Raw genomic sequence first — 25,001 nt, forward strand, 5'->3', positions numbered from 1 at the left:
TCCCACCTTCCCCAACATCCAAAGAACTCCTCCCAGGAAGGATCATGCCAGCTCTTGGCTGCATGGCAGTGGGGGCAAGGAAACCAAGCACAGACTGTGGTGGCATCCACGGCTACTCACCTTTGGGTGGCGCCACGCAAGGCCACTCGCGTCTTCGCTGCCAGGTAACCCAAGAAGCTGTGAAGAGCAGGCTGCTGTGAAGGCAGAGCCCAGGGCAGGCGGCCTTTCTCCTGTTCCAGGTCTTCCAACCTCTGCCTCAGTGTCTCCGCTGGAAACCCAAAGAGGTAAAAGCAGGAGAAAGACCATGAAACTCAGCAAGATAATCCCACATCTCTTCTCAAACCAGGCCCGCCTGCATCTGAGCCACTCAAGGCTGAAGGCTGTTTCCAGGCCTGCTGGCTTCTCCTCTGGAGCTCCAGAGGCCTTTCTGTTGCCTTCTTCTCCCAGCTGACAAGGCTGTAGTTTACCAGCCTCTGTGGTCATGACTGTGCCCCACACCCAGAAAGGGCAACTGATGTTACTTATTTTTTTAAATCGTGATGATCATTTGGGAGAAAATTGTCAAATTTGGAGGATTGTAAAAGAGCAGGTAATCGATTGGTTGGTTGGCTGGTATTTCAGAAAGGGTCTCTTGTAGTCCAGGATAACCTGGAACTCTCTGAGAAGCTAAGAATAAAACTGAACTTCCAGTCCTCCTGCCTCCATCCCCCAAGTTCTAGAACTATAAGCACGGGCTACCATATTCAGTTTATGCAGTGATAGGGATCAAACCCAGGACTTCAAGCACTCTAGGGACTGAGCCACATCCCTAGCACTACAGGATGTGCTTGGAGAAATCGATGCTCAAAAGTCAACTCTTTTTTTCTTTTTTTTAGATTTATTTATTTTATGTATATAAGTATACCACCATTGCTTTCTTCAGTCACACCAGAAGAGGGCATCAGATCCCATTACATATGGTTGTAAGCTACCATGTGGTTGCTGGGAATTGAACTCAGGACCTCTGGAAGCTCAGTCAGTGCTCTTAACCACCAATTTCTCTAGCCCTCAACTCTTTTTTTTTTTTTGGTTTTTTGTTGTTTTGTTTTCTTTTTTGCTTGTTTTGTTTGTTTGTTTGTTTGTTTTTTGAGACAGGGTTTCTCTGTGTAGCCCTGGCTGTCCTGGAACTCACTCTATAGACCAGGCTAGCCTCGAACTCAGAAATCCGCTTGCCTCTGCCTCCTAGAGTGCTGGGATTGTAGGCATGTGCCACCGCAGCCCAGCTCAACTCTTTTTTAATAGCACAAAATGCTAAATTTAAAGAAATAAATAAAACGTGCTTATCAAGTTGTAGCCAATCACAGACCTTGAAAGCACAGAGCAGCGTTAACGGCCCCTGTGCCAGAAGTGACTATACCCACTCTGTCACACGGTAGGTCTTATGGTTGTTCTAACACAGAAGTGACTGTACCCACTCTGTCACACAGTAGGTCTTATGGTTGTTCTAACACAGAAGTGACTGTACCCACTCTGTCACACAGTAGGTCTTATGGTTGTTCTAACACAGAAGTGACTGTACCCAATCTGTCACATGGTAGGTCTTATGGTTGTCCTAACACCTTCAGGTCATCTTGGACAGTTTACAAGTATGGATCACTATAAAACTGCTTAAAAAAACAAACCGCAGATATTGGAATCTGTTCTAGTGAGAAATAACTTTCACAATCAAATCCTAAAAAATTTTAAGTTTCCTATAAAGTCATCTTTGAGCCAGGAGTGGTTGTTTACTACTCTCAGGAGGCTAAGGCAGGAGAATCCTGAGCTCAAGATTAGCCTGGGGTACATAGAAAGAGCCTCTTTCAAAAAATAAAATAAATAAAATAAAGCTACATTTAAAGAAAAGTGAAGACCGAGCTAAACTCCCATTCTTGGATCACCGCGGCGGCACAACAGATAAGGAGCTTACCACCAAGACTGAAATCCTGCGTTCAACCCCCAGAGTCCATGCGGTGGAAGAAGAGAACTAACTCCCACAAGGAATGTGTGCAAAATAAATAAAATAATGGGCGTAATGGGGCAGAGGTAATGGGATCTCTGTGAGTGTGAGACCCACCTAATCTAACATGGAAAGTTCTAGGCCAGCCAAAACTTTGTAGTGAACCCTGTCTCTAAATGTGTGAATGATTAGATAAATAAATGAATGATGCAAATCCCATCCTTCCAGGCTCCCACCCTGGTGTCCTTGCCAGATGCTGCTCTGTGACCTTGACTCTCTCTACCGGATTGTGGCAGAAAGATAAGATCTCAGACAGTCAGCACAGGCTATCTTTAGTGTGGCCTGCTCCAGTGTCCTGTGCATGCATCGCTTGCTTTGATATGATAAGAACATTCTACATGCTTTCCCTAGGACACTGAAGTTCCTGAGATGCCCTGGTATATCCCAAGGGCCTACAAACTATTTCCATGGAGTCTGTTCTACATCAATAGTTTCCAGACCCTGCAGAATCAAGCCTTTCTTCACTAGTCACAATGTAACAGATACAACTCTTCTCCCATGATGGTAGTCATGCATGTGGCAGATACAGCCCTTCTCCCACACTGGTAGTAACAATGTAGCAGATACAGCCCTTCTCCCACACTGGCGCTTGGTCAGCAAAGGTGCCCAGGTGATGGCAAGGCAATGAATGAACAAGAGTCTGGAGAAGTGCCCATCAATAAGTGAATTTTCCATAAGTGCACCAAATGACCTGAATTCAATGTCCAGACACTGCACAGAGAGTAGAATTAATTACTTGTCTCATTGCTGTCAAGATGCTAGACAAAAGCAAGGTAAGGAGGAATGTGTCTATTTGGACTCAGGGTCCAGCCTGTGGTGATGGGGTGGGAGGATGGCAGGAGCTTGGGATCACATTGCATCTACAGTCAAGAAACTAAGTTGTTCTCTTTCCCCTTTTTATTCATGCAAAATCCCTGTCCTAGGGGTGGTACCTCCCACATCCAGGATAGGTCTTGCCACCTCAGGAACTCGCCCAGGACTTGTCCTACTGCCCTAAGAGTATCAAAAAGTGGATTCCAGGACCAAGTCCCAAATAGCCAGACTCTGTGCACACTTCCTTCTTCATGACTGCCTGCCAGAGCCGATTGGACGCTGCTTTCCAAACAGTGTCAGTGATACATCCTTTTCAATACTGGTGTTCATCAGACATACCGCTTGGTTCTCTTGGTCCAGGCTCTCCTAGACTCTACTGAAATACTCTTTAACAAGCACCTGAAGGCCATGTGGCTTTTGTTCCCCCTCAATAACTTACATGCTGTTCTATAAAATAAAAACTTTGGTGAAAATCAGTAAAAATCTTGAGTTACATGCTCATTAAAATGATGTGCTAATTAAGGCAATTATAATAAGGTTCACTATGCAAGGGTCAGGAGAAAACCTGACTTGAACTCTGAGCTTAGCCAGCTGTCTGTCTGGCCTTCAAATTATTTAGCCTTTCTTAAGCTCCAGTTTTCTGGTATGTTAAAAAAAAAAAAAAAAGACGTTAATAGCGATCTCTACATTATGGGCCTAGGGATTAACCACCATAATCTAAACAAAGCATTAAGCTTTATGTCTGCAATTTAGTTAATGTCAAAGGACTGGTTATTATTAGTAGCCCTAATGTGTACTGCTTTGGGAGGTTTGTGCTGTGTTTAAAAACCCCAGCCTGTCTTCCCTTGGTCCTCTGCCATATTCCAAACGTCCCCCGGTCCTGGATGGTCCCTAAGTGGTTAATCCAGCAAAGCAATCACAGTGGAGAAGAAAGAAAAACAGTGAGCAGAACAGGAGAGGTCCCAGCTCAGCCTGGCTCTGTGCCGTCACTCACTCTGGAGACCATGGTCACCTGAGTTCTTTCTCAATCTGAATACTCAGCCAGGACATCAAAGCCTTGGCCACTTTCTCAACTTTCTCTGGGATTCTAACTCCACAATGGCCATTATGAACAGGGGCTGCAACTTCCTAGCCTGCATCGTCTCCAGTTGGCACTCTACAGCCCAATTTTATACACTGGTAGCTCACCGGTTCTCCTGGTTATACCTTCTTACACTGATGGGCTGTACCAAGCAGAAGCCCCAAATGACTCTCACGGTGAGTTTTAGGGTCACTCATAGTGAGCAAACCAAGGAGACGTGGGATGAGGGTAGAGGGGTCGGCAAGTTGCATGCAGCACTGGAAGAAATCTGGTGCTGCCTCAAGGAACATGGAGCTGTGGGCGGCTTCGAGCAGAGGTGCACTATGTGGGTAGTTAGTACTCTGCCACCCCAGGCTGCTGCTCTGTTTGCAACTTCTATACATGGGCAGAAGTTGGGACAAACAGGTCCCGGCCGCCCTCAAGTCAAGCTCCAAGGTGACAAGGACAAAGTGGTAGTGACAAACAAGCAGACAGACAGGAAAGTGTCGCATTCTCCACTGATAACCTCCTCTTGGATGGTTCCTGCCTGCATTCCTGAGATACTGAGCAAGGTCAGCCTGCCCTGCACAGAGAGGATCGCAGTCTCCTCTCCCATACACAACCTGATCCCTCCACCAGCCACAGCATCTCGCCTCTCCTAGCTGTAAGCTTTCATTGTCCAGAGGAAGAGAAAACAATGTCGCTGTACCTGCCACCTGCAAGACTCAGAGCCCAAGCATGCCTGGTTAAAGGGAGTCTTGGAGGCCCTCAGTCTGTTCATTCACCCTACATCCCTGCCACTAACAACCACATGAGTAGCAGAGTTTAGATTCCTCAGAACCCACATAAATGCCCAGTGGGAACAGCAGGCCACCTGTAATTCTAGAATGTGGGAAGCAGAGATAGGGGCTCCCCAAAACAAGCTGACTGGCTAGACTAGCTGTATGGTTGAGCTCTGGGTCCCATTGAGAGACCTTGCCTCAATGGATAAGGTGAAAAGCAATAGAGGAAGATTCCCTACATCAACCAAAGGTCTCCACATGTATGAATATACTCATCCCTGCACACACATGCAAACACACATGTACACACATGCACACGCGTGCACACATGTGCGCGTGTGCACACACACACACAGATTCCCTACATCAACCAAGGGTCTTCACATGTATGAATATACTCATCCCTGCACACACATGCAAACACACATGCACACACATGCACATGCGAGCGCGCGTGCACACACATACAAAGATTCCCTATATCAACCAAGGGTCTCCACATGTATGAGCATACTCATTCCCCCACACACAAGCAAATGCACATGTATACACATGCACACATTTACGAACATGAACAATAAAAGACTCCTTATGTCAACCAAAGGTCTCCACATGCATGAACATACTCATCCCTGTGCACATACACACATCTGCCTTTATACACACAGATATAGATGATGTATAGATATGAAAAAGGTGTCTGAAGCCACATGTGCTGCTGCCCTGCCTCACACAGTCTTGGGTGTTCTCCCAGCAAAGACTGGGGTTCAGAGCCTTCCTTGTGCTCAGCCTGTGCGTTCATACCCCAGGCACACCCTCAAGCTTCCTCCGTTTCCATGTCTTCTGCCTCCAGCCTAGACAGGGCTGCCCTGCCAGGGTCCTGAGAGCTCTCCCCTTCATTCCAAAATAGAGCTGGCACTGCAGTTCCTGCAGCTGCAGGTGCATGAGCAGGTGCATCGAGGGCATCAGAGCACCTGCCCCAGCCAGCCTGACACTGGGCACTCTCATGCATCTTGTTACAAAGCACAGCTTCAGTTGTGCACACCTGTAGTTACAGCAGTATGAGGCTGAGGAAGGAAGGAGGGTTGCTGTGAGTCTGAGGCTAGCTTGGGCTACATAGTTGTGGGAGAGAAGAGTGGAAAGGACTTGTGCTGTCCTGGCCAGTTAGTGACGGGGCCAGACTCCTGCATGATTGCCCACTCTTTAAAGTATCCATCCCTGCACCTCCAGCTAAAATTGAGCAATCTGAGCATGTCCAGAGGCATGCCAGGCTGTCACTTCAATCTTTCACATATATGGTTTGAGACTTTTTTTTTCTTTTTCTTTTTCTAAGTCTCTCTACATAGCTCTGACCATTCTGGAATTCATTACATAGCCTCAGACAAGAGGTCCAGCTTCTGCTCTGTCGAATGCCGGAGTTAAAGGTGGGTGCCACAGTGCCCAGTGTGACTTCCCTTTTTCAATTATGATCTTAACCTGAGCATGCTCAGGAATGACCCTCTGGCATATGATATGTACTAAATAAACCGCCAAGAGTCCTTTGCTTGGGGAGACCACTGCCTTGGAAATGGCCTTGTGGTCTTCTTCCCTCTGCAGGGAAGAACTCTTCCTGCCCTCTTCCTCCTCCTGGCTGTGCTGAACTTGGTTTCTGTGCTTGCTATGATGGGAAGCCCCTGCATCCGATTACAGAACCGCTCAAAAGAGCTGACCACTTGTAATATGCAAACCCGCAGTAGATATGGAGATAGTCACGGATGCACATATGCAGACACTGCCACGGCCCTTCAGCCTGTTCCACTCAGAGGGCCTGAAGAACCGCCAGTCCGGAGCACTGAGCACCCCAGGCCCAGATATGCTTTGCAAATATCACCCTCCAGGAAGGAAGCAGAGCCCCCAGGCTGAGGCAGCAGCAAGATGAGATGAGTCTGGATTATCTTATACCAAAACACTAGAAAACACTGGAAGTCTGAGGCTGTGCCAACAGAACACGGGTGCCTCCTGAAGACACTCAAATATCAGAAAACTTGAGCATCAGAACAAATGATAATGGTGATCCTCCTCATCCCCTTGTAGCACGGTGCTGACAGAATGTGGCGAGAGGAAGCAGGGAAGAAGTGCAAAGGTGAGCGGGTTCCCAGGGACTGTACGGTAGGACCCTCTATGATGTATCATTACCAAAAGGAAACAATAGCTCTGAGGTGGTGACCCCTAAAACCACAGCTTGTCAGAAATGATGGTGGACATCCCGGGTGGGACAGGAGGCCCCCGCCAGAGGAAGTGGAAGCATCAGATGTGCCTGAGTTGTCTGATCAGTGCAAGTTCTTCACATCTCCAAACATCCAGTTTCACAACTGCAGGCAATTTTGTTGCTAAAGGGAGGGAGGAGGTGGAAGGGAAAAGGGACATGGGAAGAAAAGAAGGGAGGGGGAAGGGAAAGAGGGAGGGAGGAGGGAAGGGGCAAGAAGGGGAGTCGCTGGCGTTGGGAGTGAGACAAGAACTAAGCCTGTGACATAGACTCTTCTCCAGGGACCAAATTCCTTCCTAAAGAGCAGCAGAACTATGTCTAAGTCAATCATGACTTGGAGGCTACAGAGCTGTGTCCTGGGGACATAGCCTTGTTTGGAGACACAGATCTTGGTCCTGTAGGGCTGTGAGGCATCATGGCTATAGCACGCCATCAAGTGACTAGACAGAGATTTACAATAACTTGTGTGTCCAGTCACAGTCACAGAACGAGGGGCAACTGTGAGATCTACCTGTGACTTCCCTGTACGTGGAGAGGGATTTCGAAATAAGTCATTTTCACTATAATGAGCCAAGCCAGCATCTGACTGAGCCTTCCTGAAGCCTCCTTTCCCTCCCTCCTCCTTAGTGGTTGAGGAGACTGAAGCTTGCTTCCCTTGTGTGATGGTTGGAATAGGCACGGCCCCCATAGGCTCACAGGTTTGAATGCTTGGTCAGTAGGGAGTAGCTTTATTTAATAGAGATTAGGAGGCGTGGCCTTGCTGGAGGAGGCGTGGCCTTGTTGGAGGAGGCGTGGCCTTGTTGGAGGAAGTGTGTCACTGGGAGTGGGCTTTGGATTTCAAATGCTCAAGCCAGCCCCAGTGTCTCTCTCTTCTTGCTGCATCTGGATGTAGAACTCTCAACTCTTTCTCCAGCACCATGTCTGCCTGCGCGCGGCCATGCTTCCTGCCATGCTGACAACAAACTAAACCTCTGAAACCATAAGCCAGCCCCAATTAAAATGTTCTCCTTTATAAGAGTTACTTTGGCCATGGTGACTCTTCACTGCAAAAGAACACCTTGACTCTCTTTCTTTTAACCCTATGTTGTTTGGAACACTCTGTCAACACGGTGAATATGAATTGCAGTGGTAGCTCCAGGCCAGCATAATGAGGGATACGCTGCACACCCGGCTGCCAAACAAATGCAGAGGGCCAATGGTTTAGCAGGAATGATGTAATAAGAAAGGAAAGCTACTGTTTGCACTTTGTAAATAGAGATGAATAGCAAAAAAAAATAATAATAATAATAAGTGAATGAATTCAAAATTCATCAAAAAGAAAAGGTGTCAACAACAAACAGTGTGAAAATTCAGACACTAAAGAATACCTTCTGACTGACAAAATCTATCGCAGGCATGAATATTATGCGACGGAGGAGGATTTCATGACAGAAATGCCAGCCGTCACCTCACTCTGCTTCAGAGCAAGAGAATTTGTTAGGTCACTGTGTTGTTAATAATTAATCTTCTTATCGTTGTTAATTTTATAATCACAGTTAATTTTCTTGTTGCTGTGACAAAACACCTGACCCCCACAAAAGGGGAGGGAGATTACTTTATCTCATTGGTCATGGTGCCAGGACCTTGAGGCAGCCAGTCATTGGGCACCCACAGTTGAGAAGCAGCAGGTCACACAACACCAACAGCCAGGAGTCACGTGGCATCCACGCTCAGGTGTCACATGAAATCCACGGTCAGGAGTCACGTGGGATCCACGGTCAGGAGTCACGTGGGATCCACGGTCAGGAGTCACATGGGATCCACGGTCAGGAGTCATGTGGGATCCATGGTCAGGAGTCACATGGGATCCATGGTCAGGAGTAACATGGGATCCACGCTCAGGAGTCACGTGGGATCCATGGTCAGGAATCACATGGGATCCACGCTCAGGAGTCACGTGGGATCCATGGTCAGGAGTCACATGGGATCCATGCTCAGGAGTCATGTGGGATCCATGGTCAGGAGTCACGTGGGATCCATGGTCAGGAGTCACATGGGATCCATGGTCAGGAGTCACATGGGATCCATGGTCAGGAGTCACATAGGATCCACGGTCAGGAGTCACATGGGATCCATGGTCAGGAGTCACATGGGATCCATGGTCAGGAGTCATGTGGGATCCATGGTCAGGAGTCACATGGGATCCATGGTCAGGAGTCACATGGGATCCATGCTCAGGAGTCACATGGGATCCATGTTCAGGAGTCATGTGGGATCCATGGTCAGGAGTCACATGGGATCCATGGTCAGGAGTCACATGGGATCCACGGTCAGGAGTCACATGGGATCCACGCTCAGGAGTCACGTGGGATCCATGCTCAGGAGTCATGTGGGATCCATGGTCAGGAGTCACGTGGGATCCATGGTCAGGAGTCACATGGGATCCATGCTCAGGAGTCACATGGGATCCATGCTCAGGAGTCATGTGGGATCCATGGTCAGGAGTCACGTGGGATCCATGGTCAGGAGTCACATGGGATCCATGGTCAGGAGTCACATGGGATCCATGCTCAGGAGTCATGTGGGATCCATGGTCAGGAGTCACGTGGGATCCATGGTCAGGAGTCACATGGGATCCATGGTCAGGAGTCACATAGGATCCACGGTCAGGAGTCACATGGGATCCATGGTCAGGAGTCACATGGGATCCATGGTCAGGAGTCACATGGGATCCATGGTCAGGAGTCACGTGGGATCCATGCTCAGGAGTCATGTGGGATCCATGCTCAGGAGTCACATGGGATCCATGGTCAGGAGTCACATGGGATCCACGCTCAGGAGTCACGTGGGATCCATGCTCAGGAGTCACGTGGGATCCAGAGTCCAGAAGCAAAGAGATGAATGCTGTGCTCAGCTCCCTTTCTCCTTTTCAGTGAAGACCAGGTCCCCAGTGAGATGGTGCTGCCCATACTGAAGGCAGGCCTTCCCTCCTCAGACCTCTCTGGAAATGCCCTCATAGAAACACCCAGAAGCACATCTCCTTGGTGAGTCTACATCCCATTGACAAGAAAGATTAGCATAAATCTTTTAATATTTAACAAGGGTCATCTGTTTCCCTAAGCCCATCAGTACCAAGGGCCCGGTTCACCGCTGAGCCACAAAAGCATCAAGAAGGCCCTCAAATGAACGGCCAAGCCTGTGTCTAAGTATTTATGAAGTGGAAACTTCACATAAAGACATCTTGCTAAGTAGATTGGATTCCGGTTATGTATCTGCCGTGGGATGACAGAATATATAGCATGAGCAATATTCTTAGGGACAGGTGACCAGGCTGCACCCGGTGGAGCCTCTCCGGCTGCAGCTATCGACATTTTTGAGAGTCATTTTTCATCTTGTTTTACATAATAGCCAAGAAATGCAATTTCTCAAGAGCTGCATATTCTCACGCTCATTAGCATACATATCACACGTAGATGGCCAGTTTGCAAGGATTAGACTGTAATAAGATGTATTTCCGACCATCTCAAGCACAATGCAGCCAATCTTTGACATTTCAGAAGACTGGAGTTTGTTGGGGTCATTTTCATAAAGATCAGCCGCCACCAGGGCACGGTAGAGATGTCAAGCACATTAAGTGTTTCTGAGCATCTAGCACGCACTCAGTCATGTACGTATGTTATTTGTACGTATGTTATTTCTGAACGCCACAACTTGCAGAGTAGAATTACAAATGCAGAAAGCAGATTTCAGAACCCGAGTGGTTTGCTCAAGGTGCCAAAGTGAGTGTACAGCAAAGGTGGATTTGAACCTTGGTCCTGTCACACGTCAGCCCCAACCGAGGCTTTGTCCACACACTTCTGTAGAGTCGCCCTGTTCCTACAGCCCCATTGCACAGGGCTCTCATCTTCTCCCTGCTCCCGTCAGACACAGGACAGACACTGGGCTCCTCGTGACAGTCAGATCTAAGGGGCTGAGGGATAACCACCAGCTTCCCGGAATCTAGCTCAGGGCCAGGCACACGCTAGGCACTGTGTAAGCACTCCATAAACACATGAATCTGGGTTTGTGTTCAAACAAGACATAGAAAAACAGCCACCATGTTATAATTATGTAACAATTAACCCTTAAGGTAACACCCAAAGCAGGTGTGTGGGTCCTACTTTGCAAATGAAAGACTGCAGCTTAAGGAATGTTTGGAATACTCTCCCAATTAGTTACACAGTTTTGAGGTTCAAAACTAAAGCCACAAATCAGCCCGCCTCCACGCTCAGTTCATCACCATCTCTCTCTAGAAAGGCTGGTGCCCCCCACCTCCCTTAGCTATGCCAGGTCTCGAACCATTCCTTCCCTGCTCTGCCTTTTGCTCACACAAAGGGCTGGGTCGCCAAAGCAAATAAACTCATTAAAGCAAAACCAGCCTTGGATCCAAGTCGAGGAGAGGAGAAAGCCGCCAAGGCGACTCTGGCATTTCCACCTGTGTCGAGCAATTAGACCGGCCGCGTGGAGGTAGTTTAATGCTACAAAATCAAAACAGGAAGCAAGACTATAGTTCTGTATTCTCTGTGCTCCATGATTACAACTGTGGTTGTTTTTCTTTCTTTTCGTTCTTTTTATTTTCAAAAACCTGAGCAGAATTAAGAGCTCAGAAGTGACTGTGATTATGAATGATATCATCTCAATTTCCCCACTTAGGAAATCAGCTGTAAAACCCCAAGCCGCTTCTTATTTCAGGAAGTTATTAACTCACTGGATTCTTCTTCTAGTCTTTGATTTTTGCATAAATGTGGAGATTTGGTTTCCTCACATTCTTAATGCTAAGCCGCTTAGAGTAAGCCCGGCTCCCGAGGGTCAAAGATCCCTCCAGTGAGCAGCAGGGGCGGGGGGGGGGGGGGGGTATCTGGAAATGGATTCTTCAAAGCCCATGGCACGGAGTAGCGGCCTGGGAAATCGGCTGGACGCAGTCTGAAGGGGCAGCTGGCCTCCAGAGAGGGTAAGGAAGCCGTGGGACACCAGCGCTCATTCAGCTGAGACACTCGCTCACACAGCACGCCGCCCGTTGCCTCGCTCCTCACACGGGCACTGACTTGCTCTGACATATTTCAGCAGGATGTGTGGTTTGAAGCATCTGTTCTTCGCCCCCACCCCAAATTATCATGCAAAGTAATTACAGTGAGTGACCAAGATAGTAACAGAAAAGAGACCTTCAGGTACATACTCCTGGGTATGTAATAAACTAGCAGGCTGTGTGCGTGTGTGCATGCAAATATATGTACATGTGTGAACATATATGTGTACTCGTGTGCGTGTACATGTGCACATGTGTACATGTGTTCTTGAATGAGTGTGCATGCATGTGTGAATGCCTGTGTGCTTGTATGCATGTGTGTGCATGTGTATGTGTGCATATGTGCGTATGTGTCCACCTATGTGCCTGTGTGTACACGTATACACATGTACCTGTGTGTGTGTGTGTGTGTGTGTGTGTGTGCTGTCAACACACTTTACAAATGCTGTGGCAATTCAAAGCTACATCAGTCTGGTAGTGAGTTTCTCGGAAAGGGCTTCACTGAACCACCCTGAAGCACACCTCACCTCTGTACTGCAAATAAAAGACAAGGTTCTGTTTGAGGCTAGCCTGATCTACATAGTGAGTTCCAGTATAGTCACAGCTGTATAGAGAGATCTTGTCTCAAAAAAAAAAAAAAAAAAAACTTACACTAAATACCAATCTCAACGAGTGGTAGGGAGGTAACTGACTAGACAACTCCATTCTGGCTACAGTTTATTAAGCCCTCGGGTCTTCAAAATTGTAAAAAGCTCTCCCTGAAGAATGGTTATTCCAAGGTTGCAAAAGTTAGTCACCTGCATATGTAGTCCAGGGTCAAGTTCTGGTTTGGAATAGAGGTATCTCCACTGGCAACTGCCCAATGGCAGAAGGACAGGATGGCTTATCCATTGCTTCCTCAGTGTTGAGACCATCGTCATTCCTGCACCTCAATTCTCCCTCACCATCACCAGCGCCGCCATAACCACAACTATTACCACAACCACACCACCGCCACCACTACAACGTCAGCACCACCCCTCCATCATCATCACCATCACCATCACTTCTACCACCATCAGCACCACCATGATCCCCATCACTCACATCCCTCTTCACCACCACTGCACCAATGCTCCCATCCATCTTGTTTCCACTGCTGATTCCTTCTTGCCAGATAGATGGGAACATTCTTTGGATAATTTCAGACAAAACATTACTTGCTGATACAATGTAACAAGCCAGGAAGGACACATGGCAACTTACTAACAAAGAGGTCTCTACATAGAGACCTAAGTTGGTAGTCACTGTATTTAAGCACTCTCTGAAGCCAGAGGTGGGTTGTGAGAAACTTAGATGTGAGCTTTGGAAAGTACACGGATGCTCTCCAATGACTGGTTACCTTCATTAGTCATGTCTGTTCCTGTTGTCTTATTGATACCCCCCCACCCCCTCACCCCCCCACCCCTCACCCCCCAACCCCCACCACCCCACCCCACCCCCTCACCGCACCCCACCCCACCCCCGGCATGCTGCTAACCTCTTCATGGAGTCTCAAGTCCATCTGCCCTAGAGAATCCTTGTGACTGTAGTGGCAAGAGTGAACATCATGGCTTATCAGGGCTCTGAGGCAGTCATATGAAAGAATTATGAATCCAAAGCCTGGTTCTAAAGAGGCCATTTAATGCAGGATACTATTCTGATTAGATCTTGATCAGAATCTTGCTTTGTCTTAGGCTCTTCAACAGTGATTCATGACCCTCCTAGAGATATGAAGTAACTGGCCTTGTCCTAGGTCATGGGTGCACACATGACCATTGCCATGAAGTAGGGCAGGAGGTATGAAACTTAGACAAAAGACCCTTTCCTTTATCACTGTTGGTTATTACTGATTATGATATTAATTAGTTGGTTAGTTTTGGATTTTTTAAGATAGGGTCTTTCTCTACAGCCCAGGCTAGCCTGTAACTCATAATCTTCCTGCCTCAGCCTTGAAAGTGCCTAGAGCCTTTCTAAGTTCACTACAATTATGCCAAATTTAATAGGTGGCCCTAAGATAGTAGTTTGTGGGAAAACCAAACAGACTACCTTGTCTGGTGGCACACCCCCCCCCATGTTTATACAAGTGGAACCTTTCAAAAAATGCTTCTAGTGAACTAACTTTTATAAATTTCACAGCTCTCTGCATCTGCAAAATTATCCTAACCTCGATTAACCTTGGTTAACCTTGATTAACCTTGTTAACAAACTTTGGGGGCTGATATTTGTCTTGGGGTTTGTATCCCTTCACAAAACATCATGACTAAGAAGCAAGTTGGGGAGGAAAGGGTTTATTCAGCTTATACTTCTGCATTGCTGTTCATCACCAAAGGAAGTCAGGACTGGAACTCAAGCAGGTCAGGAAGCAGGAGCTGATGCAGAGGCCATGGAAGGATGTTACTAGCTTGTTTCCCCTGGCTTGCTCAGCTTTCTTTCTTATAGAACCGAAGACTACCAGCCCAGGGATGGCACCACCCACAAAGGGCTTGGCCCTCCCGCTTTGATCACTAATTGAGAAAATGGCCTACAGCTGGATCTCAGAGAGGCATTTCCTCAAGGGAGGTTCCTTTCTCTGCGATAACTCCAGCTTGTGTCAAGTTGACACACAAAACCAGCCGGTACAACATTGCTTATTGTTTTAAAATTGGGTTTCAACAGTGTCTTTCTAAGGTCTCCCTAATCCTTAAACTTCCATGGGGAACATTCAAAATAACCCCAGGCCCAGAGATAGGCTCCTTTTCTAAGTTACAGAGAAATGTAATAGGCAAAAGCTACACATCCATTCAGAGACATGTACAATGGAAGTGGGGCATGGTGTCTTAGATCCGTAATCTCAGCACTCACAATGCTGAGGCAGAAGGATTTACTACATTCTGAGGTCAACCTAGGCTAGCTGGTGAGATCATGTAACAAACACACACACACACATCTACACATGAACAGACTATGTCAGCTTGGGAAGGAAACTCCTGTCTAAAATGTAATAACAGATCTCCATGATAAATGTGAGACATTACTGACACACGCTAAGCCTGCAGCCACAGGCACAGCACCCCAGGGTGAGTGCAGATCCACTCCGAGCAACAGAGAGAGAACATGCGCTGGTTCACACCAGATGAAACACACAGCACATACAAATTCCCTCATGGAATGAAGAGTGTATTAGACTCTCACATTTGGCCTCTGGCTGATGACACTGCTTTGGGAAACTGTGGAGCCATTAGGATGTGGGACCGAGCTGGAGGAAATGGGTCACTGGAGAAGAGGCCGACCTCTATTCCTCAGTGTGTGAGGAGTTGAGTCAGAAGCACGCACACCCCTGATGCCATGGAGTAGCTACCACAATGTGATACCCACGATAGACTATTGTCCCCTCAGACTGACAGCCAAAATGAGGCCTGCCTTAAGTCACTTTGTCAGGGATTCAGTCACAGCAAGGAGAAAAGCAACTGAAGCACACAACTTGAACAGCTTCTTGGCCTCCGACATGGAACAGGGGTTGCCTAGTCTCTACACAGAATCTAAAAGAGAAGTTCTTCACACCAGTGATGAATAAACGTAGCCCTCTGTTACTATATTTTTCCAACCCAATTACCCGGTAAAAGAAATCTCAACTCAATCAGTAACAATACAAGCTATAAGCCTAGATTGGGCAGATCTCCCACTACACTACACTATTCCCATCTATATTATCCCATATAACTTGCAGTATCTCCAGGCCACAAGCTTCTCTCCAGCCTCTCCCTCGATCCCTTGTAGCTCCTCCCTCTTCCCCTGTGATCCTTTTCTCCTCCCCACAAACCCTCAGCTCCTCCCCCTTCCTCCTGCCCAATTGGTTCAAGCCTTTATTTGAAAAGTTAAGGTGTGGACTAGGTTCACAAGGCAACTCCTCCTCTACAGCCCCTCCCAGGAGTGGAATTAGCATCGATATAGGAGTCTAGGGCTATCCACAAAGCCCCTCAACCTTCCAGCAAGGTCATGCCATCACCCCAGCCAGGCTATGAGTTCAAGGCCCAGCCACTATGTCTTGGGCCTCTTCACCACTTCCCCTCATGGACTTTGGTTGCACTGATTTTCTTATTAAACTGAGCATGGCATCCAATTAGTTCCTAGGAATAGACTTTTGAGGACCAATCTGCTGCATGGGTGTTTTTGTAATTTCATAATTCAAAATTCGCAGACAAATCGGGTCCTTGGTGCTTGAAAACCACAGGCTTGTTTCAGCCTCTTAAGGCTGAGCCTTGCAACCTGTAATCTCTCCAACTTCACGTTCTGCAGATTCACCTCACACAATTCAAGATACTAGGGTACATTATTCAGCAACCACCTTCGTTGTTTTTAAAGTATGGTGTGAGCCACTTTGGTGTGTTTCTCCCTTCCTGGGATGGAGAATGGAGCATGCCCATGTTCTGCTCTGTGCTGAGCTGACTCTCCAAAGGGCGTGGTGATGCGAATAGCTCAAATTCTTTGAGTAGCGTAAAGAGATGTAGGTACAACAGCATGGTCAAATAAAAAACTTGAAAGGATGAAATTATTTCCATTCCATAGCCTGAACTTTTCCAATTAGGATAAAATCTAATCAGAAGGAAGAAGACATGCTAGAATATTACTTTCTAGAAACAACATAGAATGAAGGTTACTTAGGGCTGAAGCACAGTAATACAAGTCAAACTCTGACCTTCAGGTCAGAGTGATGTTAGTAGAAATCACAGGATCGACTTTAAGAAAAACTAAGGAAGCCAGGTGGTGGTGGCGCACGCCTGTAATCCCAGCACTCTGGGAGGCAGAGGCAGGCAGATTTCTGAGTTCGAGGCCAGCCTGGTCTACAGAGTGAGTTCCAGGACAGCCAGGGCTATACAAAGAAACCCTGTCTCGAAAAAACCAAATCCAAAAAACCAAAAAAAAAAAAAAAAAAAAAAAAAGAAAAACTAAGGACCCCAATTCATCATGCTGTGAGCCTGAACATATGCTGGCTCTAATAGTTCCTCTGCAAACATCCAGAAGAAACCAAAGGACAAAGAAATACCCACCCAGCTCCTCAGAGAGCCATGCCAACCAGAGAAATTAACCTAAATTAGTAGGAATGTTTCCAAAGGGAAAATGCCATTGCAAGAGAAAGTATTGGTAAGAACTCTGAAGGTCCTTTCTTGAACCCAGTGAAATCCCTCAAGTGGCCTTCTATGGCAAGAAGACCCATTCCATGGCCATGAGGCCTGGGGCTCATGTGTTACAAGAACAGAGCCACGAGACTCCGGAACTGTGAGGACAGACAGTGGCCATGCCTGGCTAGGTGTCAGCTCATGCCTAGACCAGGGGGAACAGCCAGCAGGTACTTCCAGGACCAGACCTCAGATGGAAAAGCCAGGAGAGGATGCTCGTAAGAGTGTGCATTTCCTCTGCCTCTACAGAGAGTCCTTGAGTGTGAGACAAAAATCAAAAATAAAGGTGATTTTTCTTCTGGAAGAAGAGACCCAGAGCTGAGTCCTAGACCAGCCAGCCGACTTCCCAGACTGGGTGATTTCTCCTATCTAAGCTTGCCATGCTTGTTCACCTATATACAGAACTATTAACAATACTTACTATATGGGAGTATTAATAGTAAGCCCATCTTGTGCCATCAGATTATTAAAATGGTAGCTCTCCCCCCCAAATAATCTATGGACACTTTCTAAAACCTTAGGTGTAAGAGGCATAACCAAAGAGACTGGTTTAACAAGCTTGTGTCTTGATTCAGATTAACTCCTCTCAGTGGCATTGTGGCTTTGACTAGTTAGTCAGGGTCACTGTTGCTGTGAGGAAACATCATGACCAAGGTGGGAAGGAACGCCGTACACTTCCACATCACTGTCCACCAACGGAGACCTCAAGACAGGAACTCAAGCAGGGCAGGAACCTGGAGGCTGGAGCTGACGCAGAGGTCGCGGGGAAGTGCTGCTTATTGGCTTTCTTAGTCCCCAGGGCGGGATGTCTCAAATGATCTTCAGTATATGATAGAATCCCAATGAAGTAGGCTTTAATCCCAGCAGAGGAATGAACTTGCAAAGCAAAGTGAGGGTGAGCAGGTAGAGAGCAAGAGCTTCCCTCCACCATGCCCTCAAAGAAGCTTCCGGAAGAAGGTGTGACCCAGATTACAGGTAAATTTTCTGAGCTCAAACGATCTGGATTAAAGGTATGTCTTCCCACTTCAAAGATCTATATTATTAATGGATTTTCCTACTTCAGATTAATCTTTTTTTTTTAAATACTTGCACGTGTTTTCCTCCTTTTGGGGGATTTAATCCCAGATTAAAGGAGTTAAGTTGACAACTAAGAATGGCCACCACAGGCTTGAATATGAGGTATCCCTCACAGGCTTCTGTCTTAAACCCTTTATTGCCAGCTGGTGGAGCTATTCTAGGGGAGGGGTGGGAATCTGGGGAGACCCAGCTGGAGGAACTAAGTGGCTCACAGGGGCAGTCTGTGTGAATACTCAGCTCCTTCCTGCCTTGCTTGCAGCTCCCACTGCCAGGATGTTCTGTACAGGGAAGCGGGGCCACGCCACCCAGCGCTGAGTCCCTCAGAAGCCACAATGAATCCCGGCTCCCTCAACTTGTTTCCATTGGGTTCTGTGGTCCTAGAAACAAAAGCTAACCAACAGAACAGCATCTCTGACATGGGGCGCACACTCGATGTGGCCAGCCCCACAAGGACCGTCGCGTAGGTGACGATGACTTGCCCGATGATTGCACTTCTTGTAGGATGCATGCTCACTCCTGCTGCTGCCCACCTCTTTCAGGCCACACAGCTACACACAGGTTTCTGCTGGCACCTGGTTCTGTGCCACCTGGGAGTCACAAAGCCCTTAAAGGAACAGAGGGACACAGGGATAACTAAATTCTGCCATGCACATTAGCACAATGTCGGTAACAGAAAATAGGAAGTGGTGACAAGCATGCAGTAAAATTAAGGCAAAATGCACAGGTGCCCCAGAAGCAAGGCAAACAGGCACACTGTGGGCTAGAAATCCACGCTTTCTGCACCGGCAATCGTTTGATACGCTCAACTGATCGATCATCTTTCAGACAGCCAGAGACAAGCGGCAGGAGGCTCACATGAGCAGGCGTTTCAAATGTAAAATTGCTAGAATTCCTGTCTGAAGTGCATTATCAGGGCAGTCCTGTTCCTAGTTTAATTCTATCAAACATGAGTACTCTTTTCTACAGAAATCCTGCAGTTACATGCCAGAGCCTTGCAGGACTCGCTGACCACCCAGATCTACCAAGAGCTACAAAAGAGTATAGACTGGGGAGATGGTTCGCTGGTAAACTGTTTGCACTGCAAGCATAAAGACCTGAGTTCAAATCCCCAGAATCTACATAAAACGCTGAGCACAAGAGAGCACACAAGCCATCCTAGTGATGATGAGACAGACAGACAGACAGACAGATCCCTAAAAGCTAGTCAGCCAACAAGAGACCTCTCTCAAACAACAAAAATGCTAAGGACTTGAGGCCTGACACCCAAGGGTGTCCCCTGACCACCTCATATGCAACATACATGCACACACCTGCACCCATGCGTGCACCCACACACGCAAGGAAGGAATGCATGTGGCATCGTGCACATCTGTCTTACTTTCTTCTGTTGGACTGTTTTTAAAACTTTCAAGCAGAACAGCAGAGATGTTTGTGAGCCCATGTGCCAACTGCAGAGCTGCAGGCAGGGTGTTTGGAGTGATGTCATGGGTGAGCTGTGAGCAGGGTGTTTGGAGTGATGTCATGGGTGAGCCGTGAGCAGAGTGTTTGGAGTGACGTCATGGGTGAGCTGTGAGCAGGGTGTTTGGAGTGATGTCATGGGTGAGCTGTGAGCAGGGTGTTTGGAGTGATGTCATGGGTGAGCTGTGAGCAGGGTGTTTGGAGTGATGTCATGGGTGAGCTGTGAGCAGGGTGTTTGGAGTGATGTCATGGGTGAGCTGTGAGCAGGGTGTTTGGAGTGATGTCATGGGTAAGCTGTGAGCAGGGTGTTTGGAGTGATGTCATTAGTAGGGAGAACTTTACTCCTGTGTTGACCACTCCCAAATGACATCATCTTTTCTGTTATCTGAGAGGCTACACCCCTTCCATGTCCCCTAAGTATTCACAAAGAGAGTGCCTGGAGCCCATAGCTCACATGGACCAGGGAAATGGACTGAGCATCCCAGAGGGAGGAGCCAAGAGCCAGGCTGGGCAGCATAGATCGGCAGCCTGCATCCTTGCTAGAGGCTGGGGACCTTGAGCAATTCTCCCACTCAGCTCCTCTGGAGCCCCAAGCTAACAATACAGGCCCCAAGAAAAGGCATGCTTGTCTTGGCTGGTGACCATTTTCATCTAAAGTGTGCTCTCTGAGAAGGCAGAGTCAGGTAGAGGGGAAGAGCAACATTTTTCAGAATAAGCCAGTGTGGTACTTAAAGTAACAAGAAGACAAACACAAAGTCAGTGGTGTTTTGTGTATGTGTTCTTCCTGGGGGTCATGGATACAGACTCCACTAACTCACAGTCAGTCCCTTGTTCAGACACTGGCACCAGGTACAGCAGGCTTGTCACCATGCACTAGGGGTCCTTTGGGTGAGCTGCCAGGAAAGAGAGAAGAAGAAGGGGGAAAGGGCAAAAGCAGAGCTCTCGAGGTTACAAAAATCACCTGCCAAGAATGAGAGAGAATCAAGAGAGACCTATTGTGTGAGGGACGGTTTCTAGGGGTACCATGACATCGCGGTAGGGACAAAATCACCAGACCAAGTTGTGTTGTAAAACAGAATGAAGTCGGTACTTCCCAATGTTTGCTCTGACCACCAGAGAGGTCTGTTTTAATAAGTGTTACGGTAGCCATGCATAAGTTATGGCTTACAGTAGCCAGGCCAGGTGCAGACTTGGTAGGAAGTGTCAGCCGTGACCCAGAGTATAGTTCTTGCTGTTTCCACTCTGGTTTCTTCTGTCGTTCTGAGACAGAGTCTCTCTGAACAACCCAGACTATCCTTGTACACTGAATTCCCCTGCATCAACTCTTAGAGCCGGGGTTATAGATGTGAGGTTAGTAGTGATTGTCAGTTTGACAGGACACAGAATCCCTTGAAGACACGCCTCTATCAAACTGTCAGGGATTATCTAAATTAGACGAGTTTGAGGCAGAAACACACGCACTGATTGACAAAGAAAAAGGAGGTAAAAGCTGAACACCAGCCTCATCTCTCTCTGCCTCCTGACCATGGATGCACCATGACCGGCTCCCTCGAGCACCCGCTGCCGTACCGCCCACCATGATGGATCCAGGAACTGTGAGCCGGAACAAACCATTTCTCACAAATGCTGCTTATGTCCGGATATTCAGTCACAGAGACCAGAAGGTCTAAGAGGGCAGCCTACACTCGCACTTCTCTACTAACTTTTCTAGATTGTTTTCCCTTCCTTACAAAAACATATGGACTGGAGAGGGGGCTCAGGAGTTAAGAGCACTAGCTGCTCTTCCATTGGATCCAAGTTCAGTTCCCAGCACTGGAAGAAGGAGAATCTGTCGCTGGGCTCAGTAACCAGGTAGGGAGCACGTAGTCAGGGTCCCCAAGCCCACGGAAACTGTGATTCCTGGGTAGGCTGTCCCGGGTGGGCTGGGCCTGAACTCCATGAAGTCAGGCTTCCACTAAGCACAAGGCAGCACTGGGGCTGCGGACAGGATAGCCTTCCCTCTCTGTGTGGAGTTGGAGCTAGCCAGGGCATTTGGCTCCTCAGCAGGACTTTTCAAGCACATTTGCTATCTGGCTTGGTTGCTTTGTTGTTGTTGTTCCTGTGTGTTGTTGCAGGGAAGATTCACCTGCTCAGAGCACAACGCCAAACGGTCTTGTTAGACGCCTCAGGCTTCCAAGGCCTGTTTCATTTCCTTCCTGTTTTTCTATCTGACCATTTTCCCTCTTCATTTGTACTATGACATTTTTTAAAAAGCAGATTTTGGGGTGGGGGTGGTAGGGAGGGAGAATCCGGTTCAAGACAGGGTTTTCCCATGTAGCCCTGGCTGTCCTGGAACTCACTCTGTAGACCAGAATGGCCTCGAACTCACAGAGAACTGTCTGCCTCTGCCCCTGAGTCTTGGGATTAAAAGCATGTAGCACCATGGTACGGGTAAGCAGAAACCTCTATCCAAGACTGTCTAGCCAAACCCTGTGCCGAAGCCCTTTCTGTCAACGAGCTATCTGCATCTGCTCACGGCTTCTCACATTGGCCTGTCAGGAAAGCAGAGCAAGCGCGCTGCACTCAGCGATGTGATCTCTCCGTCATGACATACCAGGCTTGAGAAGAAAGCTAGGAGCAGGGCCAGACTCTCACGACGGCAAGCCCTTTCCCATGGTTAACTGCCACAGCTGGGACCCACAGTGGGCCACCGAAGAGCTAATGAGAGGGATCCATGGGGGCAGTGTCAGAAGAAGGGACACACTGGTTCTTAAGAGGAGTGTCTGGGGCTGGAGACATGGCTCAGCAGTTAAGAGTACTGACTGCTCTTCCGAAGGTCCTGAGTTCAAATCCCAACAACCACATGGTGGCTCACAACTATCCTAATGAGATCTGCCGCCCTCTTCTGGAGTATCTGAAGACAGCTATGTTGTCCTCACTTAAAATAAATAAACCTTTAGAAAAAAAAGAAGCCCACTGACCACCCCTTCCCCAGTCATGCCAGCCCAGAACTGACTCTGCCCTGAAGCGGTCCACAAAGAGAAGCAGAAACCACTCTTGAACCTGCATGAGGGATTCTCAGGGAAAGCCCCTGTGGTAGAAAGTATAGGAAGGCAGCAAACCTCAGAGAAAGGCAAAAATAAAGGGACAGACAAGACGAGAAGAAACCATCCTGACAAGGAAGACAAAAGCTGACAGTGGGGTGACAAGCCAGTGCGAGTGGGGGTGACAGAAGAACCAAGCTTTTGACAATTACAACTCATTATGAGCAAATCTCACTTCAAAACAAACTCCCCAAGGAGCCAATTTACGCTAAGTGTGCTGGCAGTGAGCGGGAAGAGCCTTCATCTCAAGCCACCCTTGGGCCCGCGGAAGTCCTTCCTGCACTGAGGCTGACAGTGCGGCCGCTGCCGGCCCGTCTCCCTCCGGCAAGCTCCTGTCAAGTCCGTGCTCTGCCAAGCCTGTCAATAACAATGGATTCCAAATTACAGTGTGAGCTGGCACGCTGTGGAAAGGTCAAGTGGAAGACTGTCCCTTCCGCCCGTCACTGTCATCAGCCGCAAAAGGTCATCCCAGACAATCCATTGCCATGACAGAAAATAACTTTTGTCTATTATGACACGTGAAATGTTCCCTTCCTCAGGCGTCCTGGTTTCTCCTCATTCTCCCTAGCAATAAGCCAGCCCCTCTTGGTTTATCTGAAGCAGGAAGCTCGGTACAAACCAATCTGAGCATAAATTGCAAAGCCATGAGCTGAAGATCTCTGGGTGGCCTCGGACTGCCTAAGCGCAATCCCAGCTCTGTGCTCGCTCAGTTTTTCATTATTTTTCTTGTTGTGATGAAAACAGTGTCAGGAAGGCAGGGTCATGGTTCAAGGGTATGACGATGGATGAGTAGTGGAGGGAAGGCGCGGAGGCAGGGTGTGAGGTGGGCAGGGTGTGAGGTGGGCAGGGTATGAGGCGGGCAGGGTGTGAGGCTGCTCACTGCTCTCCACACTCAGAAGGCGGGGAGTCCTGAGCACAGGGGCTGAGCTCACTGTCTCCTTTTTATTCAACCAGGACTGCATCTCAGTAGCCTTCTCTACAGAGTGAAATCTTTCCGAAGGGATTCCCAAAAGCATGTCTCCACGGCGATTCTAAATCCAGTCAGGTGACGATGGACGTAAGTCACCCGAGTTAGTCTGCAGCTGTGAGGAGATATCGTGACCGTGGCAGCTCTTACAAAGGAGAGCATTTAATTGGCTCTGGTTTACACTTTCAGAAGTTCAGTCCATTATCATCATGGTGGAAAGCCTGGTGGTGTGCATACAGTGCTGGAGAAGTAGTTGAGAGTTCTACATCTGAATCCACAGGCAGCAGGGAGAGAGAGAGAGACACTGCAGCCCGCTTTGAGCTTTGAAACCCAAAGCCCACCCCCAGTGACACACTTCCTCCAATGAAGCCACACCCACCCCAGCAAGGCCACGCCTCTTAACCCCTCTCAACAAGTACCACTCCCTGATGACCAAGCATTCAAATATGCTTGTTGTTAGTATGTGGGTCACTCTTACCCAAACCACCGCACTATTACAATAGGCACTATTTACCAACCCAGTTACAATATGAGATAATTCTCCTAATGACCCTGTTGCCCTAGTGACACCTGGGAAAAAAATCAAAGCCTGAGGATCTTACAAGATCTGTACTGTAATATACAGTCTGTTGTGGTGTGAGAACCTGATTTTTGTTGTTAGATTTTTAACTAGATTGGCCAGAAGGTGCTAGATCCTAGGATTATGTTGCTCACATAATTATCTACTATTAATAACCATAAAAGTGATGATAACTGGACCTGGGTATATGGCTCAGTTGATAGAGTGTTTGCCTAGCATGAAGGGAGCTCTGGGTTCAATACCCCCGGCATCGCACACACACTGGGCATGATAGTACACAAGTCTATATCTCAGCAGGTTGGAGATAAAGGCACGAATATCAAAAATCTAATGTCATTGTTGACTACTGCGATGGTTTATATATGCTCAGCCCAGGGAGTGGCACTATTTGGAGGTGTGGCCTTGTTGGAGCAGGTATGGACTTGTTGGAGCAGGTGTGTCACTCTGTGTGTGGGCTTTAATACCCTCATCCTAGCTGCCTGGAAGTCAGTACTCTACTAAAAGCCTTCAGATGAAGATGTAGAACTCTTAGCTCCTCCTGCACCACACCTGCCTGGATGCTGCCATCCTCCTACCTTGATGATACTGGACTGAACCTCTGAACCTGTAAGCCAACCCCAATTAAACGTTGTCCTTTATAAGACTTACCTTGGTCATGGTGTCTGTTCACAGCAGTAAAA

General features: G+C 47.8%; 1 protein-coding gene across 2 annotated transcripts in view; it reads right to left on the reverse strand.

The window, feature by feature from the left end:
- Positions 1-25,001, reverse strand: part of Disc1 (DISC1 scaffold protein) — a 211,066-nt gene that overhangs the window by 139,104 nt on the left and 46,961 nt on the right. For both annotated transcript variants that reach the window (XM_052166730.1, XM_052166729.1), the window contains exon 4: positions 121-268. In XM_052166730.1, coding sequence (XP_052022690.1) covers positions 121-268 — 148 coding nt within the window. The remainder of the gene's footprint in view (positions 1-120; positions 269-25,001) is intronic.

The sequence above is a fragment of the Apodemus sylvaticus genome, chromosome 21, assembly GCF_947179515.1.
Source record: "Apodemus sylvaticus chromosome 21, mApoSyl1.1, whole genome shotgun sequence".
In the NCBI taxonomy this organism is placed as follows: Eukaryota; Metazoa; Chordata; class Mammalia; order Rodentia; family Muridae; genus Apodemus; species Apodemus sylvaticus.